General features: G+C 35.8%; 1 protein-coding gene across 1 annotated transcript in view; it reads right to left on the minus strand.

The window, feature by feature from the left end:
• Positions 1 to 19819, minus strand: part of LEMD3 (LEM domain containing 3) — a 65276-nt gene that overhangs the window by 27747 nt on the left and 17710 nt on the right. Inside the window, exons 3-5 of the mRNA XM_029953992.1 lie at positions 6573 to 6610; positions 2753 to 2819; positions 481 to 548 (exon numbers count right to left, since the gene is read on the minus strand). Coding sequence (XP_029809852.1) covers positions 481 to 548; positions 2753 to 2819; positions 6573 to 6610 — 173 coding nt within the window. The remainder of the gene's footprint in view (positions 1 to 480; positions 549 to 2752; positions 2820 to 6572; positions 6611 to 19819) is intronic.

Genomic DNA, 19819 nt, shown 5'->3' on the forward strand with positions numbered 1-19819 from the left:
CGCGTGTGTATATTATTTAGCCTTAAAAAAAAAAATCCTGTTCATCTTAACACTTATCCATCTTAATCTTCTGTACCCTTCTTTCATATACTATTTCCTAAACATCACTTACATGGTTTAGAAAATTCACTTAGCACCCTGAGATGACATTAATCTGGGGTGAACGATTTAAAATTAATGACAATGGTTAGATGCTTACTTGCTTTCTTACATGCTACTTACCTATCTCAATTTCTCTCACCAATGTTGTTTGTACCCTTTCCAAATTAATGTGCATTCTCTCATAGAGAATGTTCTAAAACAAACTAAAACAAAAAATGTTGAGTAATCGTTTTCTCTAACTGCTCACCTTACACCAAACAATACACCCAAGTTTATAATAGTACAATTAATCAAATGCATGGTACTTTTGATACAAGTTGTAATCATTTATATGAACTTTAAGAAAATATCTATCAAAATTCTAATTGCACTGCTTACTTTTAAATATGCAGCTGCCTCTTGGACAGAAAGTGTTCTCTGACTAGAACTGCCACATTCATGATCTCCTGGAAAGATTAGCATATTATTAATTTTGAATCAGTACTATAGTAAACAGAAGAAAATAAATATAATTAATCAAAATATTTTAAAATTTACACAATTATAGGTTATTTATCAAAAAAGAAAGAAGATAAACCATATTTAATTTCCTATTAAAATCTAGTAGGTAATATAAACAATTATCTTTACATTAACCACAATCTTTAAGTACATTTCTAAATAGTCCAGATAGGAACATGTCTTCTTTTTATATTTTCAGTGAAATCACTGGACAGGGGAGGAACCATCACACTGATGCCTATCACAGATCTTGACACATAGTAGGCCCACCACAGATTTGCTGTTTTTCAAGAGGGGAAATTCACTGTCGTAACTTACACATCTATTAATAAAGCTAATAATTCAAGGACTCATAAATTTGAACTAAAATGTACATTCTGTGTATAAAGATAGTGTTAAGCCTATCTTTAGCAAGGTGTGTGCATGCCTTAAGATTTATTATAACACAGATCAACAAGGAAATTAGTAAAAGCTTCTAGGTATGATCTGGTTTCTTCAAAGAAATGCATTACATACAAAATCACATTTTCCCTTTCTTATAACTATTTATAAGAAGAGAATCCAAAACCTTTTCTTTCAGGCTATCTGTGGTTATTAGAGATCAATTTCGTCATATTGAATTTAATTGTAAGTTTTTCCTGTTTCTCTTCAAGTGGATTTTTAAAAAAATTTTAACACAAAAGCATAATAGCTAAAGTAAACTCTTTGACAAATTCTTCTATCATAAAAGTAGCCATATTCCTATTTATCAGCTTTGTTCAAGTGGTCAGATTTTAAGGGTCATAGTCATAAAATGGGAAGAAATAGCTGTTACATAAACAAGTAAGTCTTCAAAATTTATGACACATCTTCCAAGATTCAGTTCCCACAGATCTACAGCAGAGGTCGGCAAACCACAGCCCATAGCCAAATGTGCCCACCACTGATTTTTTATAAATGAAGTTTTATTGAAATATAGCCACAACTCATTCGTTTATGTATTATCTATGGCTGCTTTCATGCTCTCATGGCAGAACTGAGTGGCTGTGATAGAGACAAGTCTAGCACACAAAGCCCAAAAAGCTTAGTAGCTGGCCCCTTCACAGAAAAAAGTTTGCTGACCCCTGCTCTAGAGGAAGGAACCTGTATCTTCCAAAGCACCCCAGATCATGCTGATGTAGCGCACTTCATAAAGCAGTGCTACAGGTAAGGACAGCTGTGGTAGAGAAGCCTGTGGGAGCAACATCAGGAATTCCTAGCGAGAGTATATACTTCAGCTATTTCTCGGTGCTACAGCATACCAAATAAATGTCATTAGTTTACAGTGTACAAATATGACGGTCAGTCAATGCAAAGAAGGCTTTTAGTGATATACACAGAATTCTGAGCATTAAAAAACTGACCAGTTTTAAGGACCCAAAGGGGGGGGAAAAAAAGGGACTGATGTGAGGCTGGGGAACTGTAAGGATCCTCAGGTACCTCCAGTCAACCAGAGAACTTCTGTATTTACCTTCTGCCAACAAACTGATTTCTACAAAGGGATCTGCTACATACAAAAGTTCAGAAGACTGCATTTTCCTTTCCTTGTAACTTCTTTATAAGAAGAGATTCCAAAGTCTCTTCATTTAGCTTATATGTGAAATAAGAATACCTAAAAAAAAGCTAAGGTAATAAACACATAAGCTGCCACTACAACTTGTAGATGCCAAAAGATTTACTAAAAGCAGAGTATGAGAAAAACGCAATGAATCAGTAGGAAAAAATCCTAAATATATGTAGTTTATCCAAAGAACTGACAATCAACCACCAAAGAAAAATCTGTTTTATATTTAATTTAGGATTTTAATAAACTCACTGCTTACCCAATCCAACTGATATTTAAGCTTTCAAAATTTTTTGTTACTTATTAGTGTAATAAAAAAATTTGATTGACTTTAAATTACATAATATATATTTCATCCAATACATATGGGCAGGCAGAAACAGTCTTGATTAAATATGTCTGTAAGAATAAAATCCACTATGTATAGGTAACAAAAACCTCTAAAGATAAAATTTTCCATAAACATAACATTAGACTTGGGAAAAATTATTTCCACTGATATAGCATGCTGTATATACAAATTAATTTTCAAAACATTTTTAGAGACTATGAATGTTAAACAATTACCTGCAAGTTGTGCCAATCGATCATGAAGCTTGTATAAAGTGTTCATCATAAGATTTTTCTCACTTTCCTAAAATTAAAAGAACCGATTATAAAATATCTGATTAGAAAAAATGTACCAAATAACAATCTTATTCCAAAAGAAAAACAGTAATAATTAAAACCATAGAAGCTATATAATCCAAAGACAAACTCACATTTAAACAATGGCTACCATATTTTTAAAAAATCTTAATCTAAGAATCTAAATCATTACTCTAAACATTTTACTTTTCTTGAGGATTGATTGGGAAATTGGCCATGAAGGTTAGTGCTAAAAAAAGGTCTCCTGTACAAAAAACTCTCCCAACCACGAAAGCATCCTCTCTATCCCCCTCTATACAATGCACACTTACACATATTGTTCTTGTGAGACTTCAAGGCTGCCCTGCAGGTTTTGTCTTAATCTGATCCCACCAAACAAAGGAGGAACGAGCACGGACACTGACAGCCTCTCCTAGGCCCTCAAAGTGGTTCTGTATAAATTTATGAACCATTGAAACACACATTTAAAGAGTGTCTAGTACTAGGAGTTAAGAACTATTCTCAGCAAAGCAAGAAGCCCAGTGATACAAGAGGATTCCTGTTCTCAAGGGCAAAAAAACATACTTAAGTGTTAAAGCTGCAAACAAAATATAATGTAAATACAGAAGAGAGGGAGAAGGGAAGATCCATTTATGGAAGAAAGACTATTTGAGTCGGTCTTCACAATAAGAACACAATTGACTAGCATTCTAAGCAGAAGAAAGAGCATGAGCAAAGGCATAAAGGCACTGGTTATGTTTCTTACATAACCGGTAGCCTTCTTTGATTCAGCACACTCCTGGAAAAATAGTTTGGAATCAACTGCTAGGGACCAAAACTAAGAATTTGACTTAATTCTAAAAATTCAGAAGAGGGGAAATAAAACAGACTGGCACATCAGGAATAGCACTCTGAGCACATGAAAGGAAACCAAGGAAAACCACTGCAATGTCCAAGCACCCTGCTACGTAGTCTACGGCAATGAGACCCCCAATTTTAGAGCAATCACAAGGGGGACCAACACAAGCAATCGGGGAGTGTAAATAAGGAAAGGGAGTAAGCTTATCACACTATCTGAAATAAATTCATGATTCATGAGGGGTCTGTGTCTTTATTATTTCCTTTCTTCCTGACATGTCAAACAAAACAGTAATACTATAAATACACAACCAGGATATGAAAGCCTGGGAAACTAACATTTTACATGCCTAACGACATGCAACTTCGCCCATTTATTTTCATACTATATTTTTGGGGACAGAGAGATAAGTTACTACACTATGAGTGGCATGTCTCTGTCAATGCAACTTTAATCACTGATAGTAGGAAGAAGAAAACTCATTAAAGGCGGCTCCACCATCCTACCACCAGAGTCCCTGGTTTTAAGGAAGATGGTTGGTAGAGATTAAGAGACATTCCTTCAGCTGACTACTTGCCTTCCAAACCTTAGCCTTTTTCTCCCTCAATTCTATCTCTAGCAGATTCTGAATAAAGCTAGACCTTCTCTTTGTAAAAGCTTCAAAATTCAAACTGTAAGTAAGAATCAGCCATCAACTGCTGGGGCTGAAATCCAAGATTCTGAAAGGTATGCATCTGTGAGACATTAAACCACAAAATAATTTTTAATCAATATATTCAACATAATAGGACGAGAAGGAATCTACTGATCGTATAGCTAGTTGTGGACCTGATACATGAAAACAAGGTAAATCTGATTAAGCTATGGGATTAAAGTAGCTAAAAGTTTTAAAGTTCATTTCCTCCCTTTTCTGGAAAAAAGACCAATTTCCTTTTCTTTCATATGTCCTGACCCCACCCATTCTCTCTTCCCTTTCAAAAACAAAACTAAATCCAAAAATTTGACAGTTGTCCTCTGTGATTACATCTTTAATGAACACCAGAGACCTGAAAATAAACTTCATCTTTTGATTCACAGATATTAATACTGGATTACATAAGTAGAATAACAAAACTTAATAAAATATAACTGAATCCCATAAGAAAACATACATACATAGTGCTAATTTAACATTCTCAGAGAATTTAAGCACCCAAAAAGCTAAACTAATTTTTTTAAAAATTATTTCTCCAATGGCAATTTATTCAAAATGATCATCTATATATTACAAGGGTCTCAAGAGCATGCTAACTAAATTATCTGAATAGTTTTTAGGTAGTATGTCATTAATGTGAACAAATCAATTTTGAAGAAGATATAGGTTCAGGTTCAATTATCTTTAGCATCAATCTGCTAAACTAGAAATAAGTCTGAAAAATATATAAATAGAATTTTAAAGTTATGTTCTTATAGAAACTTATATTGACTTATAGTTTCATTGTAGTTTTCTTCCATTCTGACTGCTTTTTTAATTTTCTAACATTCAGCTTGAAAGGTGTCTCACACTGGCTTTCCTAATCACCCTGAAAGCAAGTTAAAGATCTACAAATAAATCCATATTTAAAGTAAGCTTTCAAGCAACCTTTCATTAAACAAAAATGATTTTATATTTTAATGTGAAATAGCCACCTTCCAATTGTCTGTTCTGGTATGGTCCAGATTTTTTTTTTTTTAAATTTTAGTAACCCACATCATTCTCTGAAGCAAAGTTCTCATTCTTGAATGGCAAAAAAAACAAACTGTAAGGCAACTCTCCCAAATTCTCTCATACATTATCACCTTTAAATAAGTTCCCTCCTCTATCCTCAGCCAACTTTCTCCTCGAGGAAATTTTCAATTGCTTGCATCAAGTCTCTGATTAAATGATAATAATGATTTTAAATACTTAGCATGGTGCCTGGCACAGAATAAGCACTTAATATAAATGAACTGCCATTATCTTCATTACAATTATTACTATTATTTAGAGGTTCAGAACTTCAGTTCCTCCCATGGGGAAAATTATACAGAAGAAAAGAAAGTCTTGTATTTCCAACATTCAGTGAGTATATTATACAGATTTAAATGATGATGCCAACAACAGCATACTTAATATGGTAGCTGATAAAGTCAACCTGTCTTAAAACAAATATCACCACAAAAGAATATAACTAAAAATAATCACTACAAAGTCTCACTCTAACAATCTACAGTAACATTTTATGGATTTGATTATACATTATTACACATCCTTCAGCACAACAAATAATGTTTTATATGCAGTTCTACATTAGTGAGTTCCTATAATAAATTAATAACTAACTGTGCATTATAAATATAAGCTCAAATACCTTAATCTCTAAAGTGCCTGTAATGATGGTAAGTGAAAAATATTTTCATGTGAGTAAAATTTAGGTTACAATGAACATGATAGGTCCTTTAAAAAGAAAAGGAATCATAAATAGGTAGCCTAAGAAACATGTTTATTTCTAAATCCTTTGCCTTCCTGATGGTTAAATAGGCATGCCAATAAGCAAAAGATTGAGAGAGACAAGTTGAGGGCAAAGAAGACAAAAGTTGTCAGAATATCCAGCAACTTTACAGAAATACTTCTAAAGGTTAAGACCAGATCCCCAGATAACATGCCAAAGCCATTTCACTTGGCAGTTGGCTATTGCCTTAAAGTGATAAATAATTCTGCTCTTAGGAGAAAAATCTGTTTCAGATTTAATCATAATATTGTTAAAGAATACTCAAAATAAGAAAATTTATTGTTTCGGTTTAAGAGAGGTTTTAAAATTAACATTTCTAGTTGACAATCGTCCTAATACTTTTATCATATAAAACAGGAGACCAAAATCAGTATTATGATCTTCTACTTACTTGTATGTTTCCAAATGTTTCATCAAAGGGGTTTTTTACTATCAAGGAAAGAAAAAAAGAGAACTATTAGCATCATTTGAGAACGAGAATTAGAATCCCCCTAAACAAGCCCTCTGAAATGCCAGCATGTACTCTGCTAAAACTGAATGTAAACACACTGATGATAATAAAGGTGAGTGTAGTAATTTTTGAGACCTGCTATATTTACCATTCTTAATCTGTGATTTTCTCTGTCATAACTGAGAGCAGTGCTCTGGCGTCTGAATGCCTGGGTTCAAGTCTCAGTTCCATCACTTACTAGCAACATGACCATGAACTAACATCTACTTAGCTACTCTTAAGTTGTAGTTTCCTCCCTTCTAGAGGAAGGATGTAACAATGACTCCTACCTTGTGTAGTTGTCCTGGGGATTAAATGAGATAAACAAGATAAAATGGCCTGGTGTCAAGCACTTAATACATGTTACCTGTTACTGTTTGTTAACTGACTATATTGTTTCCACCAAACTTGGTCTCTCTTCAAAATATAGATTCAAAGGAGTTACTACTTAAGGAAATCTACAAGATGCTTTAAAACTAAACAATTCCTTCAGAATTCTGACTTCAAAGGTCAAAAACAAAATAAAACAAAACAAAAAACTTCCTAATCCTTGCTACCATCTGGAAAGGTGGCAAGAAACAAATATACAAATCAAAGTAGCAAAGAACTGTCTTAATATTAAACAACTTCACATTTCCAATAAATATTATAAAAAGAATTTAACACTTTGTATTCAACCTCCCTATATCCTCCTCTCCTAAAAAAGATACAAACAAGTTTATGGCTAAACAATCTCTCACAGTTATTATTTAGAATTAAATATTCTCGGTATCATCTATTTGAAAATTACATGCAAAAATATTCAAAGCTTTCAGATACCTGGATCTCTATAATCCAGGTCATAACTAAGACTAGACTACAAAGTAGTTCACACTGACCTGGTTTCCTTTCTGAGGTGCTTTTTTATTTTTATTTGAGAAAACAGGAAGTCCCATAGAAACCAGGAACTGCCTGATTCTAAGAAAGTTCATGTGTGAGACCAGTTTAACAAGATACAATAAAAAAGCAAGGAGAAATAGTATATCTTATGATCATCTAAAGGGATTTTGCTATCAGGTTTTTAGACACTTTTCTAAAGAGCAACAGGGTCTGAATGTTAGGAAAGAAAAAATTTTGAATGACAGAAGATCAAATTACTCAATAGGCAACTAGGAAGAAAAAGTAAGACAGCTTAAAGATTAAATAAGGGGCTTCTGGGTGGCTCAGTGGGTTGAGCATCCGACCGTGGTTCAGGTCATGATCTCACAGTTTGTGGGTTCCAGCCCCACATCGTGCTCTGTGCTGACAGCTTAGAGGCTGGAGCCTGCTTCTGATTCTGTGCGTCCCTCTCTCTGTCTGTCCCTCCCCTGCTCATGATCTGTCTTTGTCTCTCAAAAATAAATAAATGTTAAAAAAAATTTTTTTAAAGATTAAATAAAATGTTATGAATCAGAACACACTTAGACTAAAAAGATACATTTTAATAACATTAATTTTTATTAATGTAAAATCTGAACAACTTAAAATAAAGCTGTATTTAGTTCAATATACTACCAAAAAAAAAAAAAGCCTTCTTGATCTACTTAAAATAAACTGGTCACACAATATTAAAAGGTCAAATATTTTATTTGCTCTTTATAAGAAGAATAACTCTAAAAAAAATTAAAACATGCAATTCTAAAAACAGGTTTCAATGGCGGGGAAAATGCCATGAGGATAGCCCCCCCCTTTTTTAACTGTATACACAGTCCTTTTTTGTCAAGGTTATTAAATGGAAAACTAGCTCTTTAAGTATCTCTCTGAAAGTAGATTACGGATGTTCTCCCCCTGCACTGTGACAGGGACCACATGTCACTCATATCTGTTTGCCTGGAGCCAAGCAGAGCGCTGGACATACAGTTAGTGCTCAGAAAGCGCTGGCTGCGGCATCTAGGTTACCTTCACCCTTCTTCGGTCTACTCTGTGTATTACCAAGGCAGGAGGCTGGGGAAGGGTACATTCTGGGAAGCGAGGATAACAAAGAGAAAGCTAGAGAACAGAACAGTAATTCTGTTGAAAGCATTGCTCTGCCCTTTGTATCCTTCAAGATTTCTGCCTCTTGCCTAATGGGCTGAAATACCCAACTGTGTATCTTAAAAGTCAATAATATACTTTCCATCCCACACACCTTATGTTAAAAAAATTTTCCACCAATTTTCTATGACAGCCGCCAGCATTTCTGCAGCTTAACTAATTGGCTATAAAATCTCAAAAAACAAAAGAGGGGCATTCTTCAAAAAAGACATAGTGAAATATGTAAGATGAATAACAAAGTCAACAAGACTTTATTATGAATTTAAAAATATTTGAATACATCAAAATGTAGTGTAGATTCAGGGGGATGCTGTGCAAATAATTTATTTTATTTTGTGGATTGTACCTAAGCACTTGTCTTCAAAGTCTTTTGTTCATAGTATTGTACAGTTTTTTGCTTGTTGATTTGTCTCATTAGGCATCGCACTTTTTTTTTACACTAAAATATCTTCCTTCATTAAAAGAGGGATCAGTTCATACATACTAGATGCATTATTTGTAAATAAGCTTCGTATTGTGCTGTAAAAGCCTTCTACACTGTTGTTTGTTCCTGGCATACTGTCGCATATCCATTAAGACACATTCCACAGTTTATGCGAAACATGGGTTCAAACTGAACCACTGTATAGACAGACCTCGAGGGCTAAGATTTATATAATATAAAAATGGGACTACTGAATCCATGGAGAATGAAACTGTCAACCAGGCTGATGAAACCAAACTGTCAACCAGTTATTTATCTTTTATGGCAAAATTATTTTGTCATTAAAATGCTTGCAGCAAAGATGCTTGTAACAAAACTATCTAGAACCACAACTATCACCTATTAACAGACCTTTTAAATTAATAAGAAGTAGAAAGTAGCCTTGAGAGTAAGTTTTAGAAAGGAAACTCCTTCTAAAAATAGCAATTCTCAAAATCCATAAGCCTTCAATTTCTAAAAGCAACATCTTTTTATTAAAAGATTTTTTTTTATTTTTAAATAATCTCTGCATCCAACACAGAGCTCAAACTCACAACCCCAAAATCAAGTCTCATGTTCTACCAACTGCGCCAGCCAGGTGCCCCTAAAAGCAGCATCTTTTCACATCTAACTTTTCTTCCCCAAAAATCACTTCAGTATTTCTAATACCATATATCAGTAACTTCTATCTCATCCAAATTACCTACAATATTTAATGGAAACAACACATATTGCCACCTCTAGTGAAAATACTCCTCCCCACTCCTACCAATTGGGCATTTATAGAGAAGAAACCATACTCCAAAAGCATCCCAAAGCAAAATAATAATAATAATAATAATAATAATAATAATAATAATAATAATAAAATAAAGCCACCTCATTTTAAGCCTCTTTTCTAGGTATGACCCTGAGAGACAAATTCTTATCTCATATCCTAAAGCAATAATACCACTTTAATATTTCAAACTTTCTTCCTACACAACCTTGAAGCCATTTTAGACCTAGTACTGTCCTCCTTTATACCCTACACCCCCAACAGCTTTTCTTAACTGTTTCTTTCTCTAATCCTCCTGGTATCACCATTTCTCCTTCAATTTTCTTGTTCAGATTATTTCAAACCTCAAATATACCAAACCTTTCTTTCTCAATGTCCTTGAGACTTTCACTTCTCATTCCTTTACACTCCCCCAATGACTGTAAAAAATCGAATTCTTAAACACGTTTAATTATATTTACAAGATCCCTCAAACTCGTCCAATGATTTCCTATCACACTTTGCTTCAGGGAAATAATTCTAACTTTGTGATACTTTCTTATTTCATACTTTCATACTGTTAACTTTCATTCTCCAAACCTCCCTCTTTCACATCAATTCCAAAAATTTCATTAGTTTTACTGATCCTTCCCGTTAATTTTTTTTTCATTCTCTTACACTGAAATCAAGTTCATTAACCATTATGAATGCCCAGGTAAAAAGGAAAAAATGAAGTTGATCAACCTATAAATGTACTCACAAACTATATGTTTAATGTTGATCAAATAAATTGATATTCTCCTCAGAAAGGCTCCAGTTTGAGCACTCAAAGGTAATAAAAAGAAGAAAAGTCTGTGGTGCCCAAAGTTCTTTCACAACTCAAAAAGAAAACGTTTTTTTCATTTCATAATTAGATACTAGTATTTTGTGTTGGGCACTGGAAATGTGACAGTAAATACAATTTTAGAAATTCCTGCCCTCAAGGAGCTAAGGTTAGAAAAGACCACGAACAAATACATTTTAAAAATATATAGTATGGCAAATGGCTCAGAGTGCTTTGCAGGTAAAACACAGAGAGGTGGTTAATGTGTGAGGGAGGAAAGCAGTATTAAAGCAGATGAAGCCCATTCTCAGAAGCATGTGTTTGGATAGAAACCTGAAGGAGCACAGGGAGCATGCCCTGCGGACACCTGAAGGAAGATGTCTACAGAAGAATGAACAAGAAGTGTACAGGCTTTGAAGTGGTAGCATGCCTGCCACATTATTCCTGGAAATGGCACAGAGTGGACAGAGCAAAGAGCAAGAAATGAAGTCAAACAGGTAAGATTAGTAAATGGAGTCAGTAGCTACAGATAACGTAGGGCCTTCGAGACTTTTATATATTATTCGGAGCAAGAAACCTCACAGAATTAGCATTTTATCTGGTTTATGTTTAAAAAAGAAAAGTACATACAATAAGGGGTGGGCCACTCTCCATTAAGTTTAAGAACCCTAAGCATTTAGAAAAGAAATGATTCATGCCTCAGGAAAAGTGAGGAAGTAGCACCTTCACTGTGCTTCCCTCCTGCTTTCTCTGGATGGGCACAGCTCATTTCAGTCAGCCTCAACATTTTTCTGTTGTGAATACCTGAAACTACCATCAATTATCAATCTGGATATAAAAATATTCTGCCAGGAGGAACTGAACAGACATTTTATTAAAAACATACAAATTACCAACAGGTACATGAAAAGGTTCTCAACATCGGTCATCATCAGGGAAATGCAAATCAAAATCACAATGAGGTATCACCGAACAGCTGTTAGAATGGCTATTTTCAAGTACTGGAGAGGGTGTGGAGAAAAGGGACCCTGTGCCCTGCTGGTGGGATGTATACTGGTGCGGTCACTCTGGAAAACAGTATGGAGGTTTCTCAAAAAATTAAAAATAGAACTATCATATGATCAGCTAATCCCACTTCTGGGTATATATAACCAAAGGAAATGAAACAGGATCTCAAAAAGATGTCTGCTCCCCATGTTCACTACAGCATTGGTCACAACAGCCAAGACATGGATACAACCAACTGTCCATCAAGAGATAAGTGGATAAAGAAGACACGGCATACACACGCATACACAAAATGGAATGTTATTCGGTCATGAGAAAGAAGGACATCCTGCCACCTGGGACATGGATATCCTTCCTGGCACTAGCTAAGTGAAATAAAGTCCAACAGAGACAAATATTGGGGGACGACCCCCACTCTCCGATCTGGAAGATCTCAAATTGGAATGCCTCACCATAGAATTCCAGCATCCCCCACCCCACCGAAGTAAACAGCTAATCAGATCCTACCACAGTTTAAAGATGCCCTTACTTGGCTATCTGCCCACCTGAGATCAAACCCGGAACTCTTGCATCCATAAAACACCTTGCCCTCCCATACCTGGCGCGACTTCCCTGACTCCCCACTCCCGGAGTCAGGGAACCTCGCCTGGGAATTGCAGATCACAATAAAAGCTTTCTTAACTTAATCTCTCTCTTTCCTCTCATCTCTGCCTCCATCTATTAAATCTCACAAGATTAACAAGTTCTGGGGATCTAATGTACAGCATGGTGATTATAGCTAGTAATACTGCGAGTTGCTAAGACAGTAGATCTTGAATGTTTTCAACATACATAAAAAACGGTAATTATGAGACAGGATGCAGGTGTTAGCTAATACTATGGTGGTAATCATTTTTACAATACATAAATGCATTAAGTCAATACACTGTACATCTGAAACTTACACACTGTTATATGTCAATTATATTTCAATACAGTTGAAAAACAATTCTGCCAGCAAGACATTGAGCCTTTGATCTTTCTGGTCTTCCTTCTCTTATTCCATCTTCAAGGTCCCGCATGCGGCTCTGCTAGTCATAAAAGATGCCTAACAGCTGAGACTCATTGTGACCTTCCCCTTCTCAGAACCCCTCTGTATTTACTGCCAGTATCTCTGCTAACTTATGTTATAATTTAACTATTTGTTGGGGAGCCTGGGTGGCTCAGTCAGTTAAGCATCTGACTTCAGCTCAGGTCATGATCTCACAGTTTGTGAGTTTGAGCCCCACCTCAGGCTCTCTGTTGTCAACATAGAACCCACTTCGGATCCTCTTTCCCCAATCCTTCACCCCTCCCTTACTTGAGCCCCTGTCTCTCTCAAAATAAATAAGTAAACTTTAAAAAAATTTTTAACTACTTGTTTCCTCCCCCAACAAGACTGCAAAATCTCTACCTATCTCAATGCCCTGCAGGTATCTGCTGCTAAATGTATACTGAACAAACAGCAGCTTGAAGGCACACAGGAGTCTCAAGAGTAACAGCTTCACCAATGCCAGAGTAGGTACTATAATCCTGATCACTCTATAACCTTCTCCTTTCAATAAAAAGGAAATTATATTTGTTGAACTCTTAGTAGATTCCAGGTATACTGATGTCTTGTACTCAGGAGGTAACTTTCACCACTATTTTAAAGCAGGTATTACTCCCATTTTTATGGACGGAAAAACAGATGCACGATGAGGTTAGGTTGCTTTCTTGGAGTAAACACAGTTTTAAAAGCAGAGATTCAAACCTACATCTGACTCCACTGCCTACCTACACTCTTTACATTATATAAAAAACAACTACAGAAAAGAAAATACTTGTTTTCTTTGGTTTAAGGAAAGCTTTCTTCTCTAGAGCTTTCAAATATGGGATTATTAAACTTCAACCTCATTATGATGTAATGCATGAAAAATGCCCAAATGGGGATGAGGAAAGACATTGCTGTTAGAGAATATATGAAGAAAACTCTTCAAAACCAAGTTCCCTAACTGTAGTCCTGGCAAATATTTTCCAAGGTACAGGAAACTGTAAAGTGTCCTATGTCCACCAGGGACAGGACTGGCCACTCCCCGGGTCTCTGCCACCATGACACTTTGTTCATTAAAACTACTGTAGAGGCACCTGGGTGGCTCAGTCAGTTAAGTAAACGATTTCGGCTCAGGTCATGATCTCACACTTCATGGGTCCGAGCCCCGTGTCGGGCTCTGTGCTGACGGCTCGGAGTCTGAAGCCTACTTCAGATTCTGTGTCTCTCTTTCTGCCCCTTCACTACTCACATGTGTGCACTCCCTCGCTCGCTCTTTCTCTCTCAAAAAATAAATAAACATCAGGGCACCTGGATGGCTCAGCTGATTAAGTGGCCGACTTCAGCTCAGGTAATGATCTCATAAGTTTGTAGGTTCGAGCCCTGCATCGGACTTCAAGCTGACAGCTCAGAGCTTGGAGCCTGCTTCTGGTTCTGTGTCTCCCTCTCTCTCTGTCCCTCCCCCACTCCTGCTTTATGTGTGTCTCTCTGTCTCTCTCTCTTTGATTAAATAAATATTTTTAAAAATTAAAGTAAAATAAAATAAACATTTAAAAAAAGTTTAGTCTGGGGGCTCCTGGGTGGCTCAGTCGGTTAAGTATCCAACTTTGGCTCAGGACATGATCTCACAGCTCATGAGTTTGAGCTCCACATCAGGTTCTTCACTGCTGGTGCAAAGCCTGCTTGAAATTCTCTCTCTCTCTCTCTCTCTCTCTCTCTCTCTCCCCTCCTTCCCCTCTTGTGCTTTTTCTCTCTCAAAATAAATAAATAAACTTAAAAATATTTTTTAAAGTTCAGTCTGGAAAGCAGTAACTACAGACATGCACTTTCAAAGGCAGTCTCTTACAATTCTAAAACTCTGACCTTAAGGCTAGGTTTTTGTCTTTGGAAACTTCAAGGCATGTAGGTACAGTTAAATTCAGAGCTACCTAAATGACCAAGTATCTCTCTGAATTGTACCTTTTTGTAAACAGACATTCAAGCTCTCCAATCCCATCTTTTAGCTTCAGGAGTTTAAACAGAGCATAATTATATATAAGGAAATGGGGATTGGGGGACAAATGTTTCCAACAGCTGCAGAACACTGCACCTGCGTGTGTGGCAACACTTCTACATTTCACCATCAGCCAGACCAATCTAAAAATGGACAGGGTGAACAACACAGCACATTCTTCTGCAACATAGCACATTGCCCATTTGTTCTCTGATAGTTCTCTAATTGTTTCATAGCTCTCTATTAAATAAAGTTATTCCAAAAGACAGGAACAGTTCACATCAAGTATACTTAATAAATTACTATGAATATGGAGATTAAATCAGCAAGCAAAACAAAGTTTTATGGATAAAAACTGGCTATTATAAAACCTGCCTAAGGTGAACTCTTGTACCTCCCCTGTTCTACTCAATAAACTTTCCATTTTAACTGCACCTATCTACCTGGATTTACAGAGGTACAGACCTAGGTGGCAATAGCAAGTGAAGAAAGGAAAAGAAGGCAAAACCTCAAAAGCGTCTCCACTTTTCAGATCCTGAAAGACTCTCAACTCTTCCCTTGCCCTGCTTTAAGAGAGGCAACAATGTGTGCTACTTCCAAAAAATTAAAATTAAAAAAAAAGCTATTCTTAATGAAAAACAGAACATACACTGTGATTTTATAAAATCAAAAGAGCTTTAGATATGGATATCAAAGTACTAAGAATATAATAAAAACTGAAATGTGTCCAAGAAAATAAAAGATAAAAACTTATAATTAAGTTGGCAGTGGCCTTATTATTTGGTTGGTTCTTATTCTTTCGTCTCTCTTTGATAAAGAACAATTTTGGTCTCTTTCAACCTCATCATCATTTGAAAATCTCACATTTGCTCACCATAAAAATTAAGATTCCTTGCTGGCGCAGGGCGGGGTAGGGGGAGAATAGACTGTACTTGAGATATCTGTCTTTAACCAAGCACTAATTTCACACTGTAATTATACCTCAAGTTTGAGATCTCTACAACAAAACTGTAAAAGAGACTTCTAACCACAGATTGCTCAATAAGTATTTATGGAGCACATTCTATAACCCATGTTCTGGGAACACAGTGCTTAAGGACTAGTGGAGATAAACGAGTAGCTATGATATATAATATAATCAGTACAACCATAGTTTAGTATCAAGTACTTCAGGAATTCAGAAAAGGGTAAATAATTTCTGCCTACAAGATTTTTGAGCCTTAAAACCAAGAGTAATAAAATGGAATGAACTACTGGAAAATGGAACATCAATGAACCTGAAAAATATGCCAAAAAAGCCTCACAAAAGAGTATTCAATGAATTCACTTGTAAAGTCTTAGAACACACAAAACTAATTTATGGCAACAAAAACAGTGCCAGAGTACTGATGTGGCATGAGTAAACTCATGGAGGTGAAGGCAATGGTGTGTATCTGCAGGGATTCAAGTTGCACAGCTGGCTGCAATTGTCAAAAGCTATCTGACGGTACATTAAAGACCGATACATCGGACTGTATATGAATTTTACCTTAAAAAAACCTCACCCTTGATAATAATATGAATGACATATGTAAAGATGAAGTATCCTAATGTCTTCAACTTACTCTGAAATACAGCTTTTTAAAAGACAGAATGATGGATGGGCAGAGTGATGGTTAAGATATACAACAACGCAAATACAGAAAATGTCAACTGTAGAATCTAAGTGTGGGTATATGAGTGTTCACAGCATCAACTCTTTCAATTTCCTGCTTGAAACTTTTCATAATAAAATGCTAGGAGAGAAAAAGTATTAAAACAAAATATTTACTGACGATGCTAAAACCCGGTCAGAAAACTGCCAAAAGACCACTTCAATACATACGTACATTAGGTAAAAACCCTAATTTTAAATATTCTACAAGAAAAATATTTTCTTCCATCCAATTCAATCTAAAACAGAAAAAGAAAATATCTTTTTCCTTTGCAAAAAACTAGAAAAAGTATTGTAATATAAAGGGTTTTTTTTGGTTTTGCCTTGTTTCATGTACTTTACACTTAAATTCAAAATACACTTGTCTTTTTTTTACTAAAATAATGTCAGAAACTGGGCATACAGAAAAATAGCCACAGGAGCTTGTGTCTAGTAATTTTTAAAGAGTAAATGTTTCACAAATATTCAAAATTCTTTTCTTATATGTTTCACTATTAAGTTGGAGGTAATTCACCTGCCAGTGATTTTACAAGACTGACCTTATTTACCCAAAATCAATATATTACTAAATTTCAAAGCCAGGTGACTAGAAAAATCAAGAAAATATCAAAATACTACACACTTAAGAGACTTTAATGAGTCTACTCCTTCTCAAAAGGAACTTTGATATTTAAAAAAAATTTTTTTTAATGTTTATTTATCCTTGAGAGAGACAGAGCACGGCAAGGAAGGGGCAGAAAGAGAGGGAGACCCAGAATCCAAAGCAGGCTCCAGGCTCTGAGCTGCCAGCTTTCGAACTCATGAACCGTGAGATCGTGACCTGAGCCGAAGTTGGATGCCCAACAGACTGAGCCACCCAGGCACCCTGAACTCTGATATCTTAATAGAGCATCCATAACTCAAGATTTGACAGAATTATCGATTACAGAATCAGACTTATTAGCTAAAAGTGAAGTTCCCATTCAAACAAAAAAATATTTAATCCAAAGACTTTGACACTTTTAGAAAATTTCAAAGCTTACATTAAGATAAAACATAAAGTTAATCATGGGTCTCTTCCCCCCCCCCCCCACACACACAACAGCTACGTTTTAATGGCTCAAACCGCAGAGGGAAACAATTAGGCTGCTGTCTCCATCTAATTGTGTCAGCCAAAGACTCTGTGGTTTACTGATGTTGGGAGGAAAGGTAGTATAACACACTCAAATAAAGACAAGGCAGTGTGTCTACTTAATCATAGGAGCCTCATCTTACTATACTGCTCAAGGTCCAAAAGTTTGAGTGATCTGCCTTTTCAGTACTTTCACAGATCTCTTCTTGAAAGCCACTTTTGCACATATGCCAGTTAAAGAATTATGCTATTGCATGGTGACAAGTGAATAGAAAAATAAAAGCAAGTCAACCCACAAAGGTTAGATACAAACCTATAAATAATACCAAGCATCTGTGCAACAGATAACTTGGCACCCAAACGAATTTATGCTAATGCAATACTGTAATCTATTAAACCTGGTGACAGCTCACTGTATTAAGAGATTTTAAACATTATTAACTGTTACACCCTAGAGACTATGACACTTCCTCAAGGTTTACACTGCCAAGAATACAAGTGGAACTGTATTATAACAAGGTCTGTTCTGAAAGAATATTGTTAAATGAGAATATGGAGATCTAAAGGAATCTGTGATACACTAGACAACTTATCCCCTGTGCAATGCAACATGCATTTCCCATACACTTACACACCACAGATCTTCCAGTTTCTACTCTCAATTATAATGCACTGTGTCTTTTTTCTTTTTAAGGTTTACTTATTTTTGAGAGACAGAGACAGAGCATGAGTTAGTGACTGGCAGAGAGAGAGAGAGGGAGACACAGAATCCGAAGCAGGCTCCAGGCTCTGAGCTGTCAGCACAGAGCCCAACACAGGGCTCAAACTCCCGAATCGCAAGATCATGACCTGAGCCGAAGTCGGACGCTTAACCGACCGAGCCACTCAGGAGCCCCAATGCACTGTATCTTAACACTGTAAATGATTAAAGATAATTAGCTTTGGGTCTCACAAAGGCAATGAGCAGACAAGAAAACTGGAGAGAAAAAGCTGCAGTTGCAATGAAAAGGTGAGCAGTACTAAAAAAAAAAGTCTAAATGACAGTTCTCATTCCATTTTTCTAGTGGGGACAAGAAGTATGATCAAAACAAACATATGAACTGAATTTGGAGCTGAAAAGAAAATCCCCATCATTGGCTTTATGACCAATGTGCTTAAAAATTAAATCTTAACTTTGGCTGTGGAAAAAACAGAAATAAAATGCCATTTGGGAAATAGAAGTATTTGAGTATCTCATCATTAGGTCAAAGACAAAACCACTGAATATATCAAAATGTAAGCAGTTACGACATACGGTAAGCGAGACTAAATAAGACTTTTTTTGTTGTTGGTAATAATATACAGAACCTTAAGCATAAAACGCGTATTTCCACATGAACACAGATGTTGTAATCGTATCAGATTTTCACCTGACCTCTGACTTTTGAGATGAATAAAAAGTATCTCTTCCCCCTGAAAAGGCAGTGGGGTAAAACTCTAGAGCATGAAGTGCTAGTTCCAACATGTATGACCTATGATCTTGGTTGGGCACTGTCGTAACCTAATGTAAAATGGAATGTTTTGTAACTAAGCATAGAGATAGTGGTGGGGACAGGGGAGATTAATAAATCTTAGCTTTTTCTTCTTTTCCCAACCCTAGCATGAAATAAAAAGTAAACAGCACTCAGGTTACAAAATAATACAATATACCCCTACTCCACTTTTACTTGTCTCTACCCTGGAGTTACTGGGAAGAAAGGACATTAAGAAAATCTGTGAGTTAAGAAGAGACAAAATGGAAGACCCCAAAGTAAAACTCCCTGCCAAAAATTTTTATAATGCCTGAATTTTTTACTAATTGCCAAACTTTTCATTTATCAGAGACAGAATCTGAGATAATAAAGATCTTGTATTTAAAGTACAAATACCTTGAGAAAATTAGAGTTTCTACCAGTTGGTAAGTTAGTCAGTCAGTCATTTGAACATTACAACTGATTCCTTGACATTCATTATGAATGTCTTAAAAACAAATTCATTTTTTTGCACCCCAAAATATTTTTTTTCCATAATATTGTCAAATTGTTTTCCATACAACACCCAGTGCTCTTCCTCATAAGTGCCCTCCACCATCACCACCACCTCTTTTCTCCCCTCCCCCTTCCCCTTCAACTCTCAAGTTCATTTTCAGCATTCAATAGTCTCTCAAGTTTTACATCCCTCT

This window comes from Suricata suricatta, chromosome 10 (assembly GCF_006229205.1).
Source record: "Suricata suricatta isolate VVHF042 chromosome 10, meerkat_22Aug2017_6uvM2_HiC, whole genome shotgun sequence".
NCBI classification, from domain to species: domain Eukaryota; kingdom Metazoa; phylum Chordata; class Mammalia; order Carnivora; family Herpestidae; genus Suricata; species Suricata suricatta.